At 53.5% G+C, this 15,123-nt stretch overlaps 1 protein-coding gene across 4 annotated transcripts in view; it reads right to left on the bottom strand.

Annotated features, from left to right (window-relative positions):
* Positions 1–3,852: 3,852 nt before the first annotated feature.
* Positions 3,853–15,123, bottom strand: part of C5H1orf159 (chromosome 5 C1orf159 homolog) — a 36,142-nt gene continuing 24,871 nt past the window's right edge. For 2 of the 4 annotated variants that reach the window (XM_038747409.1, XM_038747410.1), the window contains 5 exons: positions 14,541–14,645; positions 11,206–11,271; positions 8,885–9,019; positions 7,493–7,518; positions 6,892–7,399 (listed from right to left, as the gene is read on the bottom strand). In XM_038747409.1, coding sequence (XP_038603337.1) covers positions 7,064–7,399; positions 7,493–7,518; positions 8,885–9,019; positions 11,206–11,271; positions 14,541–14,645 — 668 coding nt within the window. In that variant the 3' untranslated portion in view covers positions 6,892–7,063. Of the gene's footprint in view, positions 6,231–6,891; positions 7,400–7,492; positions 7,519–8,884; positions 9,020–11,205; positions 11,272–14,540; positions 14,646–15,123 lie in introns of those variants that run through there. The other 2 variants (XM_038747411.1, XM_038747412.1) reach the window with 2 other exon arrangements.

The following is a 15,123-nucleotide window of genomic DNA, read 5'->3' as shown; positions in this document are numbered from 1 at the left end:
AGGAGGAGTGAGCCAGTTAAGATTTTGGAAGTCATCTGTGTAGAGCTGGTAGCAGATGTCTTGGACTGGAGGGGATGAGCTTCTCAAGGGTGTAAGTGAAGAGCATGGGGAGTTGGAGGCCCAGCCCACAGCTTCAAGGGTCACCCCCACCTGTGGAGAGGAAGCTAGGTTTCCATCCAGCTGACCTTCCACCTCAGGGTCCAGTGACATCAGTGGGAAATTGGACAATGGACTCTTGATTGGCTCTTCAGCACTCTCACAACCCCACAGGGCCTCAGCCCTCCCTGACTTCAACACCTGCCTAAAATTGCCCCTCCTCCAACAATCCCTCTCATGTATCGATTTATTCATGCCCATCTCCAGCACTTGCACATATATCTATAATCAATTATTCTGTTTTCAATTTTTATATTTTTACATCTGTCTTCCCTGTTAAGAGTGGAAGCTTTTTTTTTTTTTTTAAAAAAAAGATATTTGCTAAGCACTTCCTATGTGCCATGCACTGAACTAAGGTCTGGTGTAAATACACGCTAATCAGGTTGGACACAGTCCGTCCCATGTAGGGCTCACACTTTTGATTCCCATTCTACAGATGAGGTAACTGAGACAAAGAAAAGTTAAGTGACTTGCCCAGCTTTGCACAGCAATAAGTGGCAGAGCTTGGATGAGAACCCAAGTCCTCGTTCTTTCCACTACACCATGCTGTTTCTTGTGGGCAGGCAATGGGGCTTGTCCTTTTGTTGTAGTTTCTCCAGAGCTTAGTGTAGTGTTTTGCACTTGGGATCACAATAAATACACTACCAAACCATCCCCTCCTGGGATGGGGGAGGGGGAACCCACTGTGGGTAAAGGGCAGAGGAGGAAGAGGAGGAGGACCCGCTCTAGGCCCTGAATTTATTTCCTGTTTCAGGAAGATCTTGGTGCAGAGTCCGGCCCCACCCAAGTTTGCTGGCCAGTAAAGGCAGGCAGAGGTCAGCTGCCTGGCTAGGCCTTTAAAGGTCCTTCTTTTCTGGACAGGATGCTAGCCTGTGTAAGGGCCGAGGGGGCCAAGTTCTGGTCTACTTGTGGATGCAGGTGGCCACTCCAGGCCAGGACTCTTGGCACTTCCACCTCTCAGGGGGTATCTGGCTTGGCCTCAGCACAGAGCCCATCTGGGGAGGCTTGCGGGGAGACTCCTGTTGGCCAGGTTGGGGTAGCTGCCATCCTACTTGGGGGTAAGGAAATGGATAAGATGTCCAGAATGCCTCAGTTGCCCCAGAATTCTCCACCTACTCTGGCATGCTTCCTTGACTTCTCTCTCTCACTCTTGACCTCTCTCTCTCTCTTCTACTGCAATCCAGTCCACATATTTCGCTCCTCTAATGCTAATCTTATTGTATCTGGATCTAGTCTATCTCACTACTGACCTCTTGTCCACATCCTGCCTCTGGCCTGGAACACTCTCCCTCCTCATATCTGACAGATAATTATCTCCCCTTCAAAGCCTTATTGAAGGCACATCTCCTCTAAGAGATCTCCTTGACTAAGCCTTCCTTTCCTCTCCTCCCACTCCCTTCTGCATCACCTTGACTTGCTCCCTTTATTCACGCCCACCTTCCCAGCCCCACAGCACTTATGTACATATCTGTATGTATTTATATTAATTTGTTTCTCCCACTCTAGACTAAGCTCATTGGGGGCAGGAAATGTGTGTTTATTTTGGTATTGTACTCTCCCAAGCGCTTAGTACAGTGCTCTGCACAGAGTAAAGACTCAATAAATGCAATTGAGTGAATGAATGAATGGAGTAAAAGGTTTCATGGTTTCTCGACATCACTTTCAGTGTTCTCTCTCTAAGCACTTAGCGCAGTGCATTGCATGCAGCGGGCACTCAATCAACACCATCACTACTACTATTACTCCCTTTCTTAGATTCTGAAATAACCAGCTCCAGGGGATTCCCCTTGCCCTGGTGGGGTGGGATTTGGGGAACAGCAATTCCGTGTTTACCATGTTCTGCCCCACCCTCTTCCTGGTTCTGTACACTTCAGTCTTGCCCCGCTCTTGACCTGCACCTGTCCATTCATTCATTCAATTGTATTTATTGAGCACTGACTGTGTGCACAACACTGTACTAAGCGCTTGGGAAGTACAAGTTGGCAACATATAGAGACGGTCTCTACCCAACAGCGGGCTCACAGTCTAGAAGACAGGATTCTGGTCCTTTCAGTCTGCTCCCTATCTGTTGTTAATTTTAATGCCTGTCTCCCGCTGTAGACTGTAAGCTCTTGGGGGGTAGGGACAGTGCCTACCAACTCTTAAACAGGAAGCGTACTGTAAATATCAACGACTGATTGACCCAACACAGAAGTTGCCCCACCCCCCCGAGCATCCTGGATTGGTTTTCCCTTTCTCTCCCTCAGCTTGGTATCCCTTCCTGGATGCAGTGGTTAGGTCGGCCCGCGGACGGTTGATCTTGGGGCAGGGCCCAGCCTTGGCCCATTTGATCCTGCTGGTTGGGGCCAGTGCTCTACTGCCCCACTGTCCCGTCCCTTCTGCCGTGCTCCAGTGTCCCCTGCTGCCAAGACTCCCGGGCTGGTGGGGCAGAGACCCAGCCCACCGCATCCCTGGGGCAGGCAGATCCTGGCTCTCCGGCCTGGGTAGCCACCATGGAGGAAAAGCCGGGCTCTAGCTCGGCCCTCTTACACCGACCCCGTGGGATCTTGGGGAGTCTTTGACCCAGGGCCGTCTCGCTACTAGTGTCCAACACCAGCTGAAGGGCCAAAGGGGACAGCACTGTTATGGTACCCACTCCCTCTGCCAGATCACCCACTGGATCTGGTCTTTTTTTTTTCCAATGGTATCTGTTAAGTGATTTACTATGCTCCAGACACCATATTAAGCTAATTAGTGTGGACACAGCCCATGTCCCACCTCGGACTCACAGTCTTAATCCCCATTTTACAGATGAGAAACTGAACGCTCGGAGGAGCTAAATGACTTGCTAAGTGATTAAAACCCAGGCCCGAGCTCTACCACTAGGCCATGCTTTGTGAAAAGGCCAAGTGGGGGCAGAGCTCCAAGGGGCATGGCGGGGCTCAGGATAGCCTGCTCATTCCCTCCTTCTCTCAAACCCCCTTTAACCCACCCTTTAGAGGGACAAGGCCACAATGGGTCTTCGGTGGGCACTTACAGTGGTTGTAGGAAACAGGAACCTACAGGGTGGCGGGACCCTGAGGGGGTTGGTGACAGCTTTCTGACTCTGATGTCAGGACATCTCTGAAACAAAGCTGAAGTAGCCCAAGACGTTTGGGGACCCTGGGGATGCTGGTCTGGGCCTCCTAGTGGGACGGACCGGACAGAACTGAGGTCCTCAAGGCAGCACTCAGGTACCAGCAGCCCTGTTCTCTTCCTGTAAGGGCTTGACGCACCCTTCCCCACCCCCAATATAGCTCCACCCTGTTTGCGGCCCAGGGGGAGGCATGAGGCTGAAGCAGGCTGCTCGGCTTCCCTCCTTGCCCACTCTTGGGGCCTCGCCCCTGAGGCAGTCACCCATAGCCACGTGGAGTCCCTCTCTTTCTCTCTCCCATGCCAGCAATAAGGATGCCCATTTCTGGGCCTGGCTGCAGGGTGGCACGCCCGCCCGGCTTGGCCCATGGCCCCTCTATTTGAAGGAGAAAATACGACACTCCTGGAGGTGGGGAGCTCTCGGCTCCTGCCCGCCATTTCTGGTTTGGGATTGCCCCCAAACTCAGCCCTCAGCCCCAGGAAAGCATCTTGCCCCTGCCTTCCCAGCGCGATTGGAGAGGGTCCAGCTTAAGACAGCAAGAAGCTCCCCCCTTCCCTCAAATTGCTCCAAGCCCTCCTCCGGAAATGGGCATTTATTAACACAACTGTAGAAAAAGATACAAAACATCACAGTGCAAAGGTGGCATTGGCCTGCCAGCAGCCCCTTAGCCTTGGGCTCCCATGAGAGGAAAACTTAGGGACCCAGCGGTGTCACTGCCACCCTCAGCTTCATCCAGGAGCTGCTGTCCCAGGCTGAGGGGGACAGCGGGTTTCTCACAACCCACCTGCCTGTTCCCAGGGACCACTTCCCTCCCTCAGATCCCACGGAACGGGGCAGAGGTGGCCAACCACCCAAAGGGAGGGCTCCTGCAGCCTTATTGCATATCTGGCCAGCACCCCACCCTCAGTGGAATTGGGGGTACTGGAGGACGCCCCGGATCTTATAAGATGGGGGAGAAATGACCAGCCACCCAAAGAGAGGGTTCTTGCAGCCCCACTGCATTCCTGGACTGCACCCCTGACCTCTATGGACCTTGTTGTATAGAGATCCTTTCCCCAAAAGCAGAATCCATCTGCCAATCTGGGCTCAGTTTGCTATGGGCTCAGACCCGAGATGGGCGGTCCCACTGACCCAACAGCTAGAGATGCTGGACCACTGGGGCTGTCCTCAACTTTCCCTTTCAACTCCTCCCTACAGGGGGTTGCCTACACCTTCCCCTTCCCACCCATCTCCAGCTACGACTGTCCATGTGTCCCCTTTCCTACTCTCTCATAACTTGAGCAGCCTGCACCTCCTCCTTCCAGCCTGTCTCCAGCTTTGAGTATCTACACTTCCCTTCCAATTCACTCTCCAGTGCAGTCTGTCTACACCTTCCCCTTCCCACCCTTCTCCTTGGCCCATCTATACCTCCCTCTTCTGACCCCTATCTAGCTTGGAGTGCCTTAACTTCCCCTTTCAACTTTCTCCAGAGTTGTCTGTCTACACTTTCTTCTTCCTTCACTCTAGTTTGGGCTGCCGACCCCTCCTCATTCCCATCCCTCTGCAGCTCAGGCATTTCAAACCTCTCCCTTCCCACTCTATCCTAGGCCATCTAAATGCCCTCCTTCCAACCCCTCTCCAGAGGGCCCCAGCTATACTTCCAGTTTAACCAAGCTACCCCTCCCCCTTCCAATCCTTCCCCAGCTTGGGCTGTCTACACTTCCCCCTTTAATTCCTCCTAGCATTTAGTCGTCAAGGGGCAGCTGGTTGCCTTGAACCTGAGGCCGCCCACTTCACTAGTGATGTTTCCAATGACGAGCACCTGGCTCCTGTTCCCCTCCCCCATGATGAGCTTTGGTCCGGGGTCAGGTCTTATAGGGGATGGTTGAGGAAGATTGTCACTCACTGCCTTTCTGGTCCTCTGGGGCTTCCCATCACCGGCAGGGCCCGCAGTGGCCGGTCCTTGCCAGCTCTAGGCCCAGTACGTGATAGACATTTCCCAGAAAGTTGCCCAACCCGAAGATCCGGCTGGGCCCGGCCCTGGGGCTCCCTCATCCAGGCTCAGCTCCCTGCTGGCTGCCGGCCGCAGGTCACGGAGAGGCGGGCCAGGAGCCTCGGGCCCAGGGCCAAAGTGCAGTTGGGAAACTCATTCAATAGGGGAGGGGAGCCCCTTGTCTTCGGCCTCCAGAGGAAGAGTCTCATGGGACACAGGGGGAGCCCAGAGCTCTCGGCTCCTGGCCGCCATTTCTGGTTTAGAAACGCCCCAACCTCAGCCTTCAGCCCCAGGAGAAAGCCCTGCCCCTGACTGCTTGGTGTGGTTGGAGTCCCCTGGAGCAGAGCAATCTCTTGGGAGGAAGCGGTCATCTACCCAGCCCCAGCCTCAGCCCTCAGAGGCAGGCTGCCCCAACAGACCCAAGCCCAGCGCCGCCCGCCCGGGGCTAGAGATTCTCGGCTGGATCGGCCACCCCCACCCCTTCCTTATCCCCCATATCCATCTCTCAAGAGCTCCGGGGCCTGACAGAGACCCAGCCTAAGCTGTCACGCCTTTGGCTCCGGGCCTTGGGGAAGTGGGAGGGCACCCTTATCGTGCCACAGTGGACTTCACCCTGACTCAGTTTGCCATTACGGTAGCCAGGTCCCTCTCTCCATGCCCTCAGTGAAATGCGCGAGGCTAGAATATACTTGATGCTAGGTAGCCCCAGCCCAGCCCCTGCCCCACACCAGTCCACTGCTCTGACATGAATTTGGCATAAACTCATCTCTCCCGGCACAGGCCCACCTCACCGCCAGCTGCCCCGGCCCCTGCTCTCGCCCCTCTGGGGATGCAGGCAGTCTCTTTAGCCCTCGGTGTGGGGTGGAAGGAGCCTCGGAGCAGATTCTGGTGGCTAGACGTTGCTGACCCTGGTCTCAGCGGCGGAGGCTGTGGATGGAGTGGCGTTCACTGCCAGGGACCGCTCCCGCCGGACGTAGCGCGGCTTTCGAACTGAAACAGATATAGACAGACGGTTGCGCCCTGGGCTGACTGCACTGGCCTGGAGAGGTACGTTTTCACATGCCAAGGAGCAGAGAGCCTCACTGGGCTCCCCAGCCCGGTTCCAGGGAACCCCTGTGGTGGCTCAGTTTGTGGTTTATTGTGCTCTGCTGTCAGTAGCTGTAGTGGGAACTATGGGGCAGTCCAGGGGGCTGGTTGCCACTACCACCCGCCAGGCTTTGGGAGAGGATTCAGGTATGTGGTTGCATTGTGGAATGTTAGAGGAGGGAGGCAGAGAAACAGATAGAGGCAGAAAGAGAGGCAGAGAGAGAGAGACAGAGGCAGAGACAGAGACAGAAGCAGAGAGAAACAGAGGCAGAATAAGGCAAAGAGGGACAGAGAAAGACAGAGGCAGAGAGACAGAATCAGAGAGATAGAAGCAAGGTGAGAAGGCATTTCCTAGGAGAGCCTTCACCAGCTGGGAATGGGGTTGCCTGCCTGGAAGCCTTTAACACAGGGAGCCTACATTCACTATCATGCCTCTAGGGCCCTCCCACCCCATCTCCTCCCACATCCGGGGCCCTCCCACCTCTCAGCCTGAACTAGCAAAAAGGCTTGAGAGACACTGGAACACCTTCCTTCTTCATACAGTGCCCCAGGGGATGAAGGGAATATGACCAACCAACTGACCCCAGGGGCAGGGAGCCGGGCGCCAGGAGCGGGGTGAGAGGCAGCGACAGGATTGGCCTGCAAATGCTCTCTGAACCACTAACATAAGGGGTCACACTGCACTCCCTGAGTCTCTCTGGGCCCAAAACAGAGACAAACTGGTTTACATGGTTCCTTCAAAGGTCTGGCCATCCCCACAGTGCTAGACAGTCCACGGAGCAGCCACAGCAATTGTTGGGGGCAGCAACGATGGGGCAGGCACAGTAATGGCAAGACTCTTGGGTGACTTTTCTGTGTATATGCACCGATTCCTTTCCACACCACAGGCCCAGCACGGTGAAGGAACATGGAGATGGATGCTTTTGGAAGAAGCATGCCTCTTCTCTGTGCCAGTTCCAGTGGGGAAAGGAAGATACAGCCCTGGCACCAGGTGGGAGAAAGTAAGGGGGAGGAGGTTGAGGAGAAGCAAGATTACCTGAGGAGGTTGGAGGAGGAGGAGGCATCATGGCGGCCTGTGGGAAACAACAGGGGGACACTGAGGGTCCCAGGGCATGGCCCTTCCCGCCCAACTGAGGAAACCGTGGGGGTGGGGAGTAGGTACTTACTGCTTCACTAGGCTGCAGGGCCGAGGCTACGGGAGGAGGGAGAAACATGTTGTTAGTCATTTTGGCAGGGGCGTCACCAAGGGGCCACAGGGCTGGCCCCTGCAGGAGGCGGGTGTACTGGGGTGAAGGGGAGACAGGCAACAGTCTCTGGGGGAGCAAAGCACTTACCTGGCAGGGTGGACTGGTCCTGCTACCTTCCCCTTTCACCAACCCCCGCCACTCCCCACTCCTTACCACCGGCTTTCTCATGCTCAAACAGGATGAGAAAAGGTTTCGAATGGTCCTTCAGTCTGTCTCTTGCAGAGCTGTCCTGACACGGGGTGGGAGGAAAACCCAGAGCCCTCTCCTATGGCCCTGGGATGGAGAAGCTCCCACCACATACCTGCCCACTTAGCTCTAACCCCATGGGAAGAAACGTTCTCTGCCAGCCCTGTTCACCTCTCTGAGGTGGTTCTTTATCTCAGCCGGACAAGAGGGTCCCAGGAGGACCCAAAAGTCCAAAGCAGCCCCCAGACCTACCAATGGCTTGGTGGTCTCCATCTCTGAAAACTGAATCTTTGCCCTCCCCATTGCTGGATGCAATGGGAGATGGGGGCCATAGAAGCCCAATTAGAGTTCAGATATGCCAGCTTTGCCCTGACAGGTGGCAACAGCTATTCATCTCCAGACTGGTCTCGTCCCTCCCTAAGGCAGGAACAGAGCTCAGAGCTTCAGCCACCTGAAGCCATGGCTCTGACTGGGGCACAAGGCCATGATGGCCCAGAGAAGGGCAGAGGGCAAGGGGACCATCATGGCCCAAAGAGGGGCAGACGGCAGGGGATGGAACAAAGAAGGAGGGAGGGCATTGGGCCATGATGGCCCAGAGAGAGAGAGAAGGCAAGGGGCTAGAACGGCACAGAGAGGGGCAGAGGGTACTGGACCGTAATGGCCCAGAGAGGGGCAGAAGGCAGGAGTGGGCAGTAAAGAAAGGATAAAATATTTGTCTGCTGCCTGCCAATGAGGTTGCCACTGGGCACCTGGATGAGGGCCAGGGGGTCGGCTGGGGCCAGAGGAGACCACCCAGGCACCAGGCCACTGCCTGCTGGTGGGATGTCAAGCAGCAGAGGTCCACAGTTGGGGAGGGGATGTTCATGAGTTTCCTCCTCAGATGGAGATGTCTGTGGTCAGCAAGGAGTGGTCCTGCATAGGACCTCCACTCCATGGTGGAAGAGTAAACACCAACTGGGGGCCTCCTCCCAGCCCTCCCAGAGCCCTAGGGAGGCTGGAGGCTGGTGAACCAGGTCCCCAGAGGGTCAATGGGCTGGAGCAGGGGCTGTGGGAGGGCATGGAGCCCCACCCCCATCTCCCTGCAGATGGGGAGCCACAGAGAAATGTGCAGAGGCCCCTTGGTACCTTTATTCCTCCTGTAGAAGAAACCAGGCAGCTTGCGGGTTCGCTTGAGGTAGAAGAACAGAGCCACCGTCAGGATCAGGAAAGAGCTGGCGCAGAAGGTGCCCAAGAACAGTGAAGCGGTTACCTGGGGGCCTCCTGGAACCCAAGGGATTCCATCAGTCAGTCGATCATATTTACTGAGTCCTTACTGTGTGCAGAGCATTGTACTAAGCGCTTGGGAGAGTACAATATAAAACAGATTCATTCTCCGCCCATGAGCTTAGAGATTAGGAGCCCGTGTCAGGTGAGAGTGGTCTGCAGTGGCAGTGCCTGCTGGCCCCTTTGTCATGCTCCAAAATGGGACAGCGAGGGGAGGGCACCCCAAGGCGAGCAGGAGGTCAGCCTTGCTAAACCAAGGCCAGCTCTGATCCTGCCCACCAGGCCGGACCCTCTGCCTCGCTGGCCTCTACAGAGGGGCTTTGTTCCTTGGGGCAACACTAGCACCAAGGCTGGGGCCGGTAGTAGCCTGTCCAGTGGGTCCTGCCCCCAGCTGCCCCATTTTAATGACAGCGGAGAGACCTTCCCACCCCTTGAGATTCCTGTCTCAACTAGCTTCTGAGCTCCAACCTCCTCCTGCCTCCTCGGGGTGGCTCTGCTCTACTGGGTCAGAAACTGAAGCCACCATCAGCTGTCCCACAGGCCCCATCCCTCAGCACAATTCAGCTCCTCACTTTGACTCCCTCTAAGCCACCCCATCTGTCACCATGTCCCCCAGTTCTTCCCACCTTGACCTCAGCCACCAACTCCAACCACAGCCATAAGGCCTACCTTTTGCCTCTCCCAGCTCCTACACATGGATAAAAGCCTTCCTTCACTCAGGCTCATCTGGTTTCCTTCCTCCCCGACTTGAAGGGGCACTTCAGCGGCTCCCAGGCATCCCCCCGATCTCACAAAAGCTCAAGGCTCTCATGCACATGCTCCCTCCTACCTGCCCTCTCCTTGATTCCAGCCCAGTTCTGCTGTCTGCTCCCCACCTCCCAACCCAGCTCCTGCATCACACATTTATTTATCCATATTAATGTCTGTCTCCCCCTCTAGATTGTGAGTTGGTTGTGGGCAGGGAATGTGTCTTTTGTACTGTTATATTGTACTCCACCAAGTGCTAAGTATAGTGCTCTGCACACAGTAGGCAGTCAATAAATACAATTGACTAATTGACTGACCAACCAGCCCACATGGCCACCTACAGGAAGCACTGCCTGAAGAACCCCAATCCCTCCTTCTATTATAGCTCCCCTAGCATGTTTGGCAACTTTCAGCGGGGGTGGGGGGGTGGGGTGTGTGTGTGTGTGTGTGTGTGTGTGTGTGTGTGTGTGCGTGTGTGTGTTTCCTGTCCTGGTACTTCCCTGCTGTATAACTTTATGTTTGCTCTCCTTCCCATTCCAGTTCAGATTCTCAGAGGGTGGGGATCCCCCGCTTCCACTAGTTGTGGGCCATGGCCAGAGAGGAAACTGCTGATAGGTAGGAGGGTGGCACTCTGGGCTCTGATTTGGAATGGTGAGCAGAGGTAGTGGGGAGCCCCTTGGCTTGGGGAGAGAGCTTTCTCCCTAGCCACAGAGTCAGCTTGAGAGGTGGACCAGCACAGTCCAGGGCTGAAGGGAAAATGGCTCCCTGGCCCAGATGTGGGCTCAAGGGCTGCCGGTTCCCCTGTTGCCAGGGCTGGCCCTTTGGGGTTTGCAGTTCTGAATATGTGCCTTCTCTTTGGTGTGCCACGAATTTCCTGAAAGTACAGATGAGTCCAACCCAGGCCCACCTGTATGTGGCCCTGACTCAGGGTGGAGGCAGGGACACAGCACACCTGATCTGTCCCATTGGGCCCCACAGCTAGTATGGGAGGGAAATCCCAGGGCCTGGCATCCTGTATCCCTGCCTGCCGTTAGACTGTAAACTCCATCAAGGGAGAAACTATTTCTGCTGTATGTTTCCAGGTGCCCAGCCCAGCAGTTGTTGCTTTGGGGCACTCAACAAATACTGCTAAATGAACAACCCCTGATGCAGTCAGGAGGGTTGGGGGCTGCAGCCTGCCTCACGGAGGACCGGTCCCCCAGCTGAAAGAGGCGGGGGGAAAGACACTTTAACACACTGGACCTAAAGCCTGGGCCAGGGGAGGAAGAAGACTGCCCCTGGGAAGGGGCATCTGTCTCCTGCCTGCCCTCTGCTGAAATACGGCTCTGCTGCCCCAACCCCTAAGGCTCCTCCAGGAGGCCCCAACAATAGCTCTGGGGCCCACTGCACCCCAAGACCCATTTCACTGCCCTGTCCTGCAGGGCCAGGTGACTTACCTAAATTATGGGACATGGGCCCAGTGGTGCTCCTGTTCTCTGAGACAGGCATCCCTTTGCCACCAGCTACACAGGGGAAACTGAGTTAATAATAATAATAACAATAATAATTATGGTATTTGTTGAGCTCTTACTATGTGCCAGGCACTGTACTAAGAGCTGGGGTGGATACAAGCAAATTGGGTTGGACACAGTTCCTGTCCCATTTGGGGCTCACAGTCTCAATCCCCATTTTGCAGATGAGGTAACTGAGGACCAGAGAAGTAAAGTGATTTGCCCAACGTCACAAAGCAGACAAATGGCAGAGCCGGGATTAGAACCCATGACCTTCTGATTCCTAGGCCTGTGCTCTATCCACTATACCCAGTGGCATCCCAGCATTGAGTTAATGCAGCTTAAGGTTTCATGGCAAAACTGGCTGTTGCCTTCTGGCTACAGATGTGGGTGGGAGAGGCCCACAGCCCACCTGTTGGCAGTTCCTGCTGGGCTAGAAGTTCAGAGGACCTGGGTCCTGGACAAAAGCCCAGACTTACTGAAGGTCATAGGGACCAGAATTACTAGGAGGTTAGGGGAAAGACTCTAGCTGTTTCCCTAACAAGTTGCTGGACTTGGGGGTGAGGGTTGTTTAAGGGGTGTTTGCCCTCCTCTGAGCCTACAAAGAGTTCTGAGACCATTAGACAATGATGAGGACTCCAAGTGTGGTCACCCAAGAGAAGCAGTGTGGCCTACTGTTAAGTGTACGGGACTGGGAGCCAGAAGAACTGGGTTCTAGTCCTAACACCACCACTTACCTGCTGTGTGGCTTCAGACAAGTCCCTTCACTTCTCTAGTGGAATGAGCCCAGATCTGGGAATCAGAGGACTGGGGTTCTAATCCCGATCCTCCGCTTATCTGCTGTGTGACCTTGGGCAAACCACTTAACTTCTCTGTGCCTCAGTTCCCTCATCTGTAAAATGGGGATGAAGACTGTGAGCCCCATGTGGGACAACCTGATGACCTTGTATCTACTCCAGCATTTAGAACAGTGCTTGGCACAGAATAAGCACTTAACAAATGCCATCATTATTATTTTCTCATCTGTAAAATGGGGATTAAATACCTGTTCTCTCCCTCCCCCACCCTCCACCCCTTTTAGAGTGTACGCCCCACTGGGGACAGGGACTGTGTCCGATCTTATACCTTCCCCAGTGCCGCCCCCACCCCCTTTTAGAGTGTATGCCCCACTGGGGACAGGGACTGTGTCCCATATTATACCTTCCCCAGTGTGTAGCTCAGTACAAGTGTTTAACAAATACCACGATGATTATCAAGCAAAACCTCCTCACTCTCAGCTTCAAGGCTCTTCAAGGTGATGGAGACATCACCTCGCCCCCTCCTACCTCACTTCCCTTCTCTCCTTCTACAGCCCAGCCTGCACCCTCCGCTCCTCTGCCCCTAACCTCCTCAGTGTGCCTCGTTCTCACCTGTCCTGCCGTCGACCCCCGGCCAACGTCCTTCCCCTGGCCTGGAACCAGGCCACCCATCTGCCAAACTAACTCTCTTCCTCCCTTTAAAGCCCTACTGAGAGCTCACCTCCTCCAGGAGGCCTTCCCAGACTGAGCTCCCTTTTTCCTCTCCTTCTCCCCATCGCCCCCCCTCTGCCCTACCTCCTTCCCCTTCCCACAGCACTTGTATATATTTGTACAAACTTATTACTCTATTTATTTTACTTGTACATATTTACTACTCTATTTTTTAATGATATGCATTTAGCTATAATTCTATTTATTCTGACGGTTCTGACACCTGTCTACATGTTTTGTTTTGTTGTCTGTCTCCCCCTTCTAGACTGTGAGCCCGTTGTTGAGTAGGGACCACCTCTATATGTTGCCTATTTGAACTTCCCAAGCGCTTAGTACAGTGCTCTGCACACACTAAGCGCTCAATAAGTACAACTGAATGAATGAATGTAAAATGGGGATGAAGACTGTGAGCCCCATATGGGACAACCTGATGACCCCAGTGCTTAGAACAGTGCGTGGCACAGAATAAGCACTTAACAAATACCATCATTATTATTTTCTCATCTGTAAAATGGGGATTAAATACCTGTTCTCTCCCTCCCCCGCCCTCCAGCCATTTTAGAGTATATGTCCCACTGGGGACAGGGACTGTGTCTAATCTTATACCTTCCCTAGTGCCGCCCCTACCCCCTTATAGAGTATACGCCCCACTGGGAACAGGGACTGTGTCCGATCTTATACCTTCCCCGGTGCTTTGCTCAATACAAGAGAAGCAGCGTGGCTCAGTGGAAAGAGCACGGGCTTTGGAGTCAAAGGTCATGGGTTCAAATCCTGGCTCCGCCAATTAGCTGTGTGACTTTGGGCAAGTCACTTCACTTCCCTGGGCCTCAGTTCCCTCATCTGTAAAATGGGGATGAAGACTGGGAGCCCCCCGTGGGACAACCTGAGCACCTTGTAACCTCCCCAGCGCTTAGAACAGTGCTTTGCACGTAGTAAGCGCTTAATAATCAATCAATCAATCGTATTTATTGAGCGCTTACTGTGTGCAGAGCACTGTACTAAGCGCTTGGGAAGTACAAGTTGGCAACATATAGAGACAGTTCCTACCCAACAGTGGGCTCACAGTCTAAAAGGGGGAGACAGAGAACAAAACCAAACTTACTAACAAAATAAAATAAATAGAATAGATATGTACAAGTAAAATAGAGTAATAAATACGTACAAACATATATACATATAATAATAAATGCTATTATTTATGCTATATATGCATATATATATACATATAATAATAAATGCTATTATTATTATTACAAGCATTTAACAAATACCATGATGATTTCCTCTCCCCCTCGTCCCTCTCTCCATCCCCCGCCATCTTACCTCCTTCCCTTCCCCACAGCACCTGTATATATGTATATATGTTTGTACATATTTATTACTCTATTTATTTATTTATTTATTTTATTTGTACATATCTATTCTATTTATTTTATTTTGTTAGTATGTTTGGTTTTGTTCTCTGTCTCCCCCTTTTAGACTGTGAGCCCACTGTTGGGTAGGGACTGTCTCTATATGTTGCCAATTTGTACTTCCCAAGCGCTTAGTACAGTGCTCTGCACATAGTAAGCGCTCAATAAATACGATTGATGATGATGATGATGATGATTAATTCCCTGGGATTCCTGGAGAGGGGCGGGAAGAGCGACAGGAGAGCGCGGGCGCCCCCTGCTGACGGGAGAGAGGGAGAGCAACCGCTCCCCAAGGGCGGGAGGAAAGGATGCGCTGCTGCCAGGTGAGAAACACCTGGATTCCCGGGCCCGCGGATCTTACCGTTTCGGCACTCGGTCCCGTTGATCGAGGACCCTGTAGGGAGCGTCTCATTCCTGCACTTAACGCAGCTGCTGCTCCCGTCGTCGCCCCAGCGCCTGTAGCAACCTGCAGGAGCGGGGAGTCTCAGAGGGACAGGCAGTCGGGGGGGACACTCGAACCCCAACGCTTTCCCAACGGTCCTCGTTTGTTTCCCTCGGGCGAGGCTTCGCCCACCTTTATTAGCCACTCAATACTGAAACACTGCCCTATTCATCGCGTGGATGCATTATTTGCCCATTTTAATCGGTTACTTTTGTGCTTTCCTTTTTGTTCTCATTGTATGACGATGATGGCACTTATTAAGCGCTTACTATGTGCAAAGCACTGTTCTAAGCGCTGGGGAGGTTACAAGGTGATCAGGTTGTCCCACGGGGGGCTCACGGTCTTAATCCTCATTTTACAGATGAGGTACCTGAGGTACAGAGAAGTTAAGCCTTAGAAGACTAAGACTAAGAAGTTTTAGACTGTGAGCCCACTGTTGGGTAGGGACTGTCTCTATATGTTGCCAACTTGTACTTCCCAAGCGCTTAGTACAGTGCTCTGC

Source organism: Tachyglossus aculeatus, chromosome 5, assembly GCF_015852505.1.
Source record: "Tachyglossus aculeatus isolate mTacAcu1 chromosome 5, mTacAcu1.pri, whole genome shotgun sequence".
NCBI classification, from domain to species: domain Eukaryota; kingdom Metazoa; phylum Chordata; class Mammalia; order Monotremata; family Tachyglossidae; genus Tachyglossus; species Tachyglossus aculeatus.
Note: the sequence above shows the minus strand (reverse complement) of the source record. Positions and strands in the feature narration are given on the sequence as shown.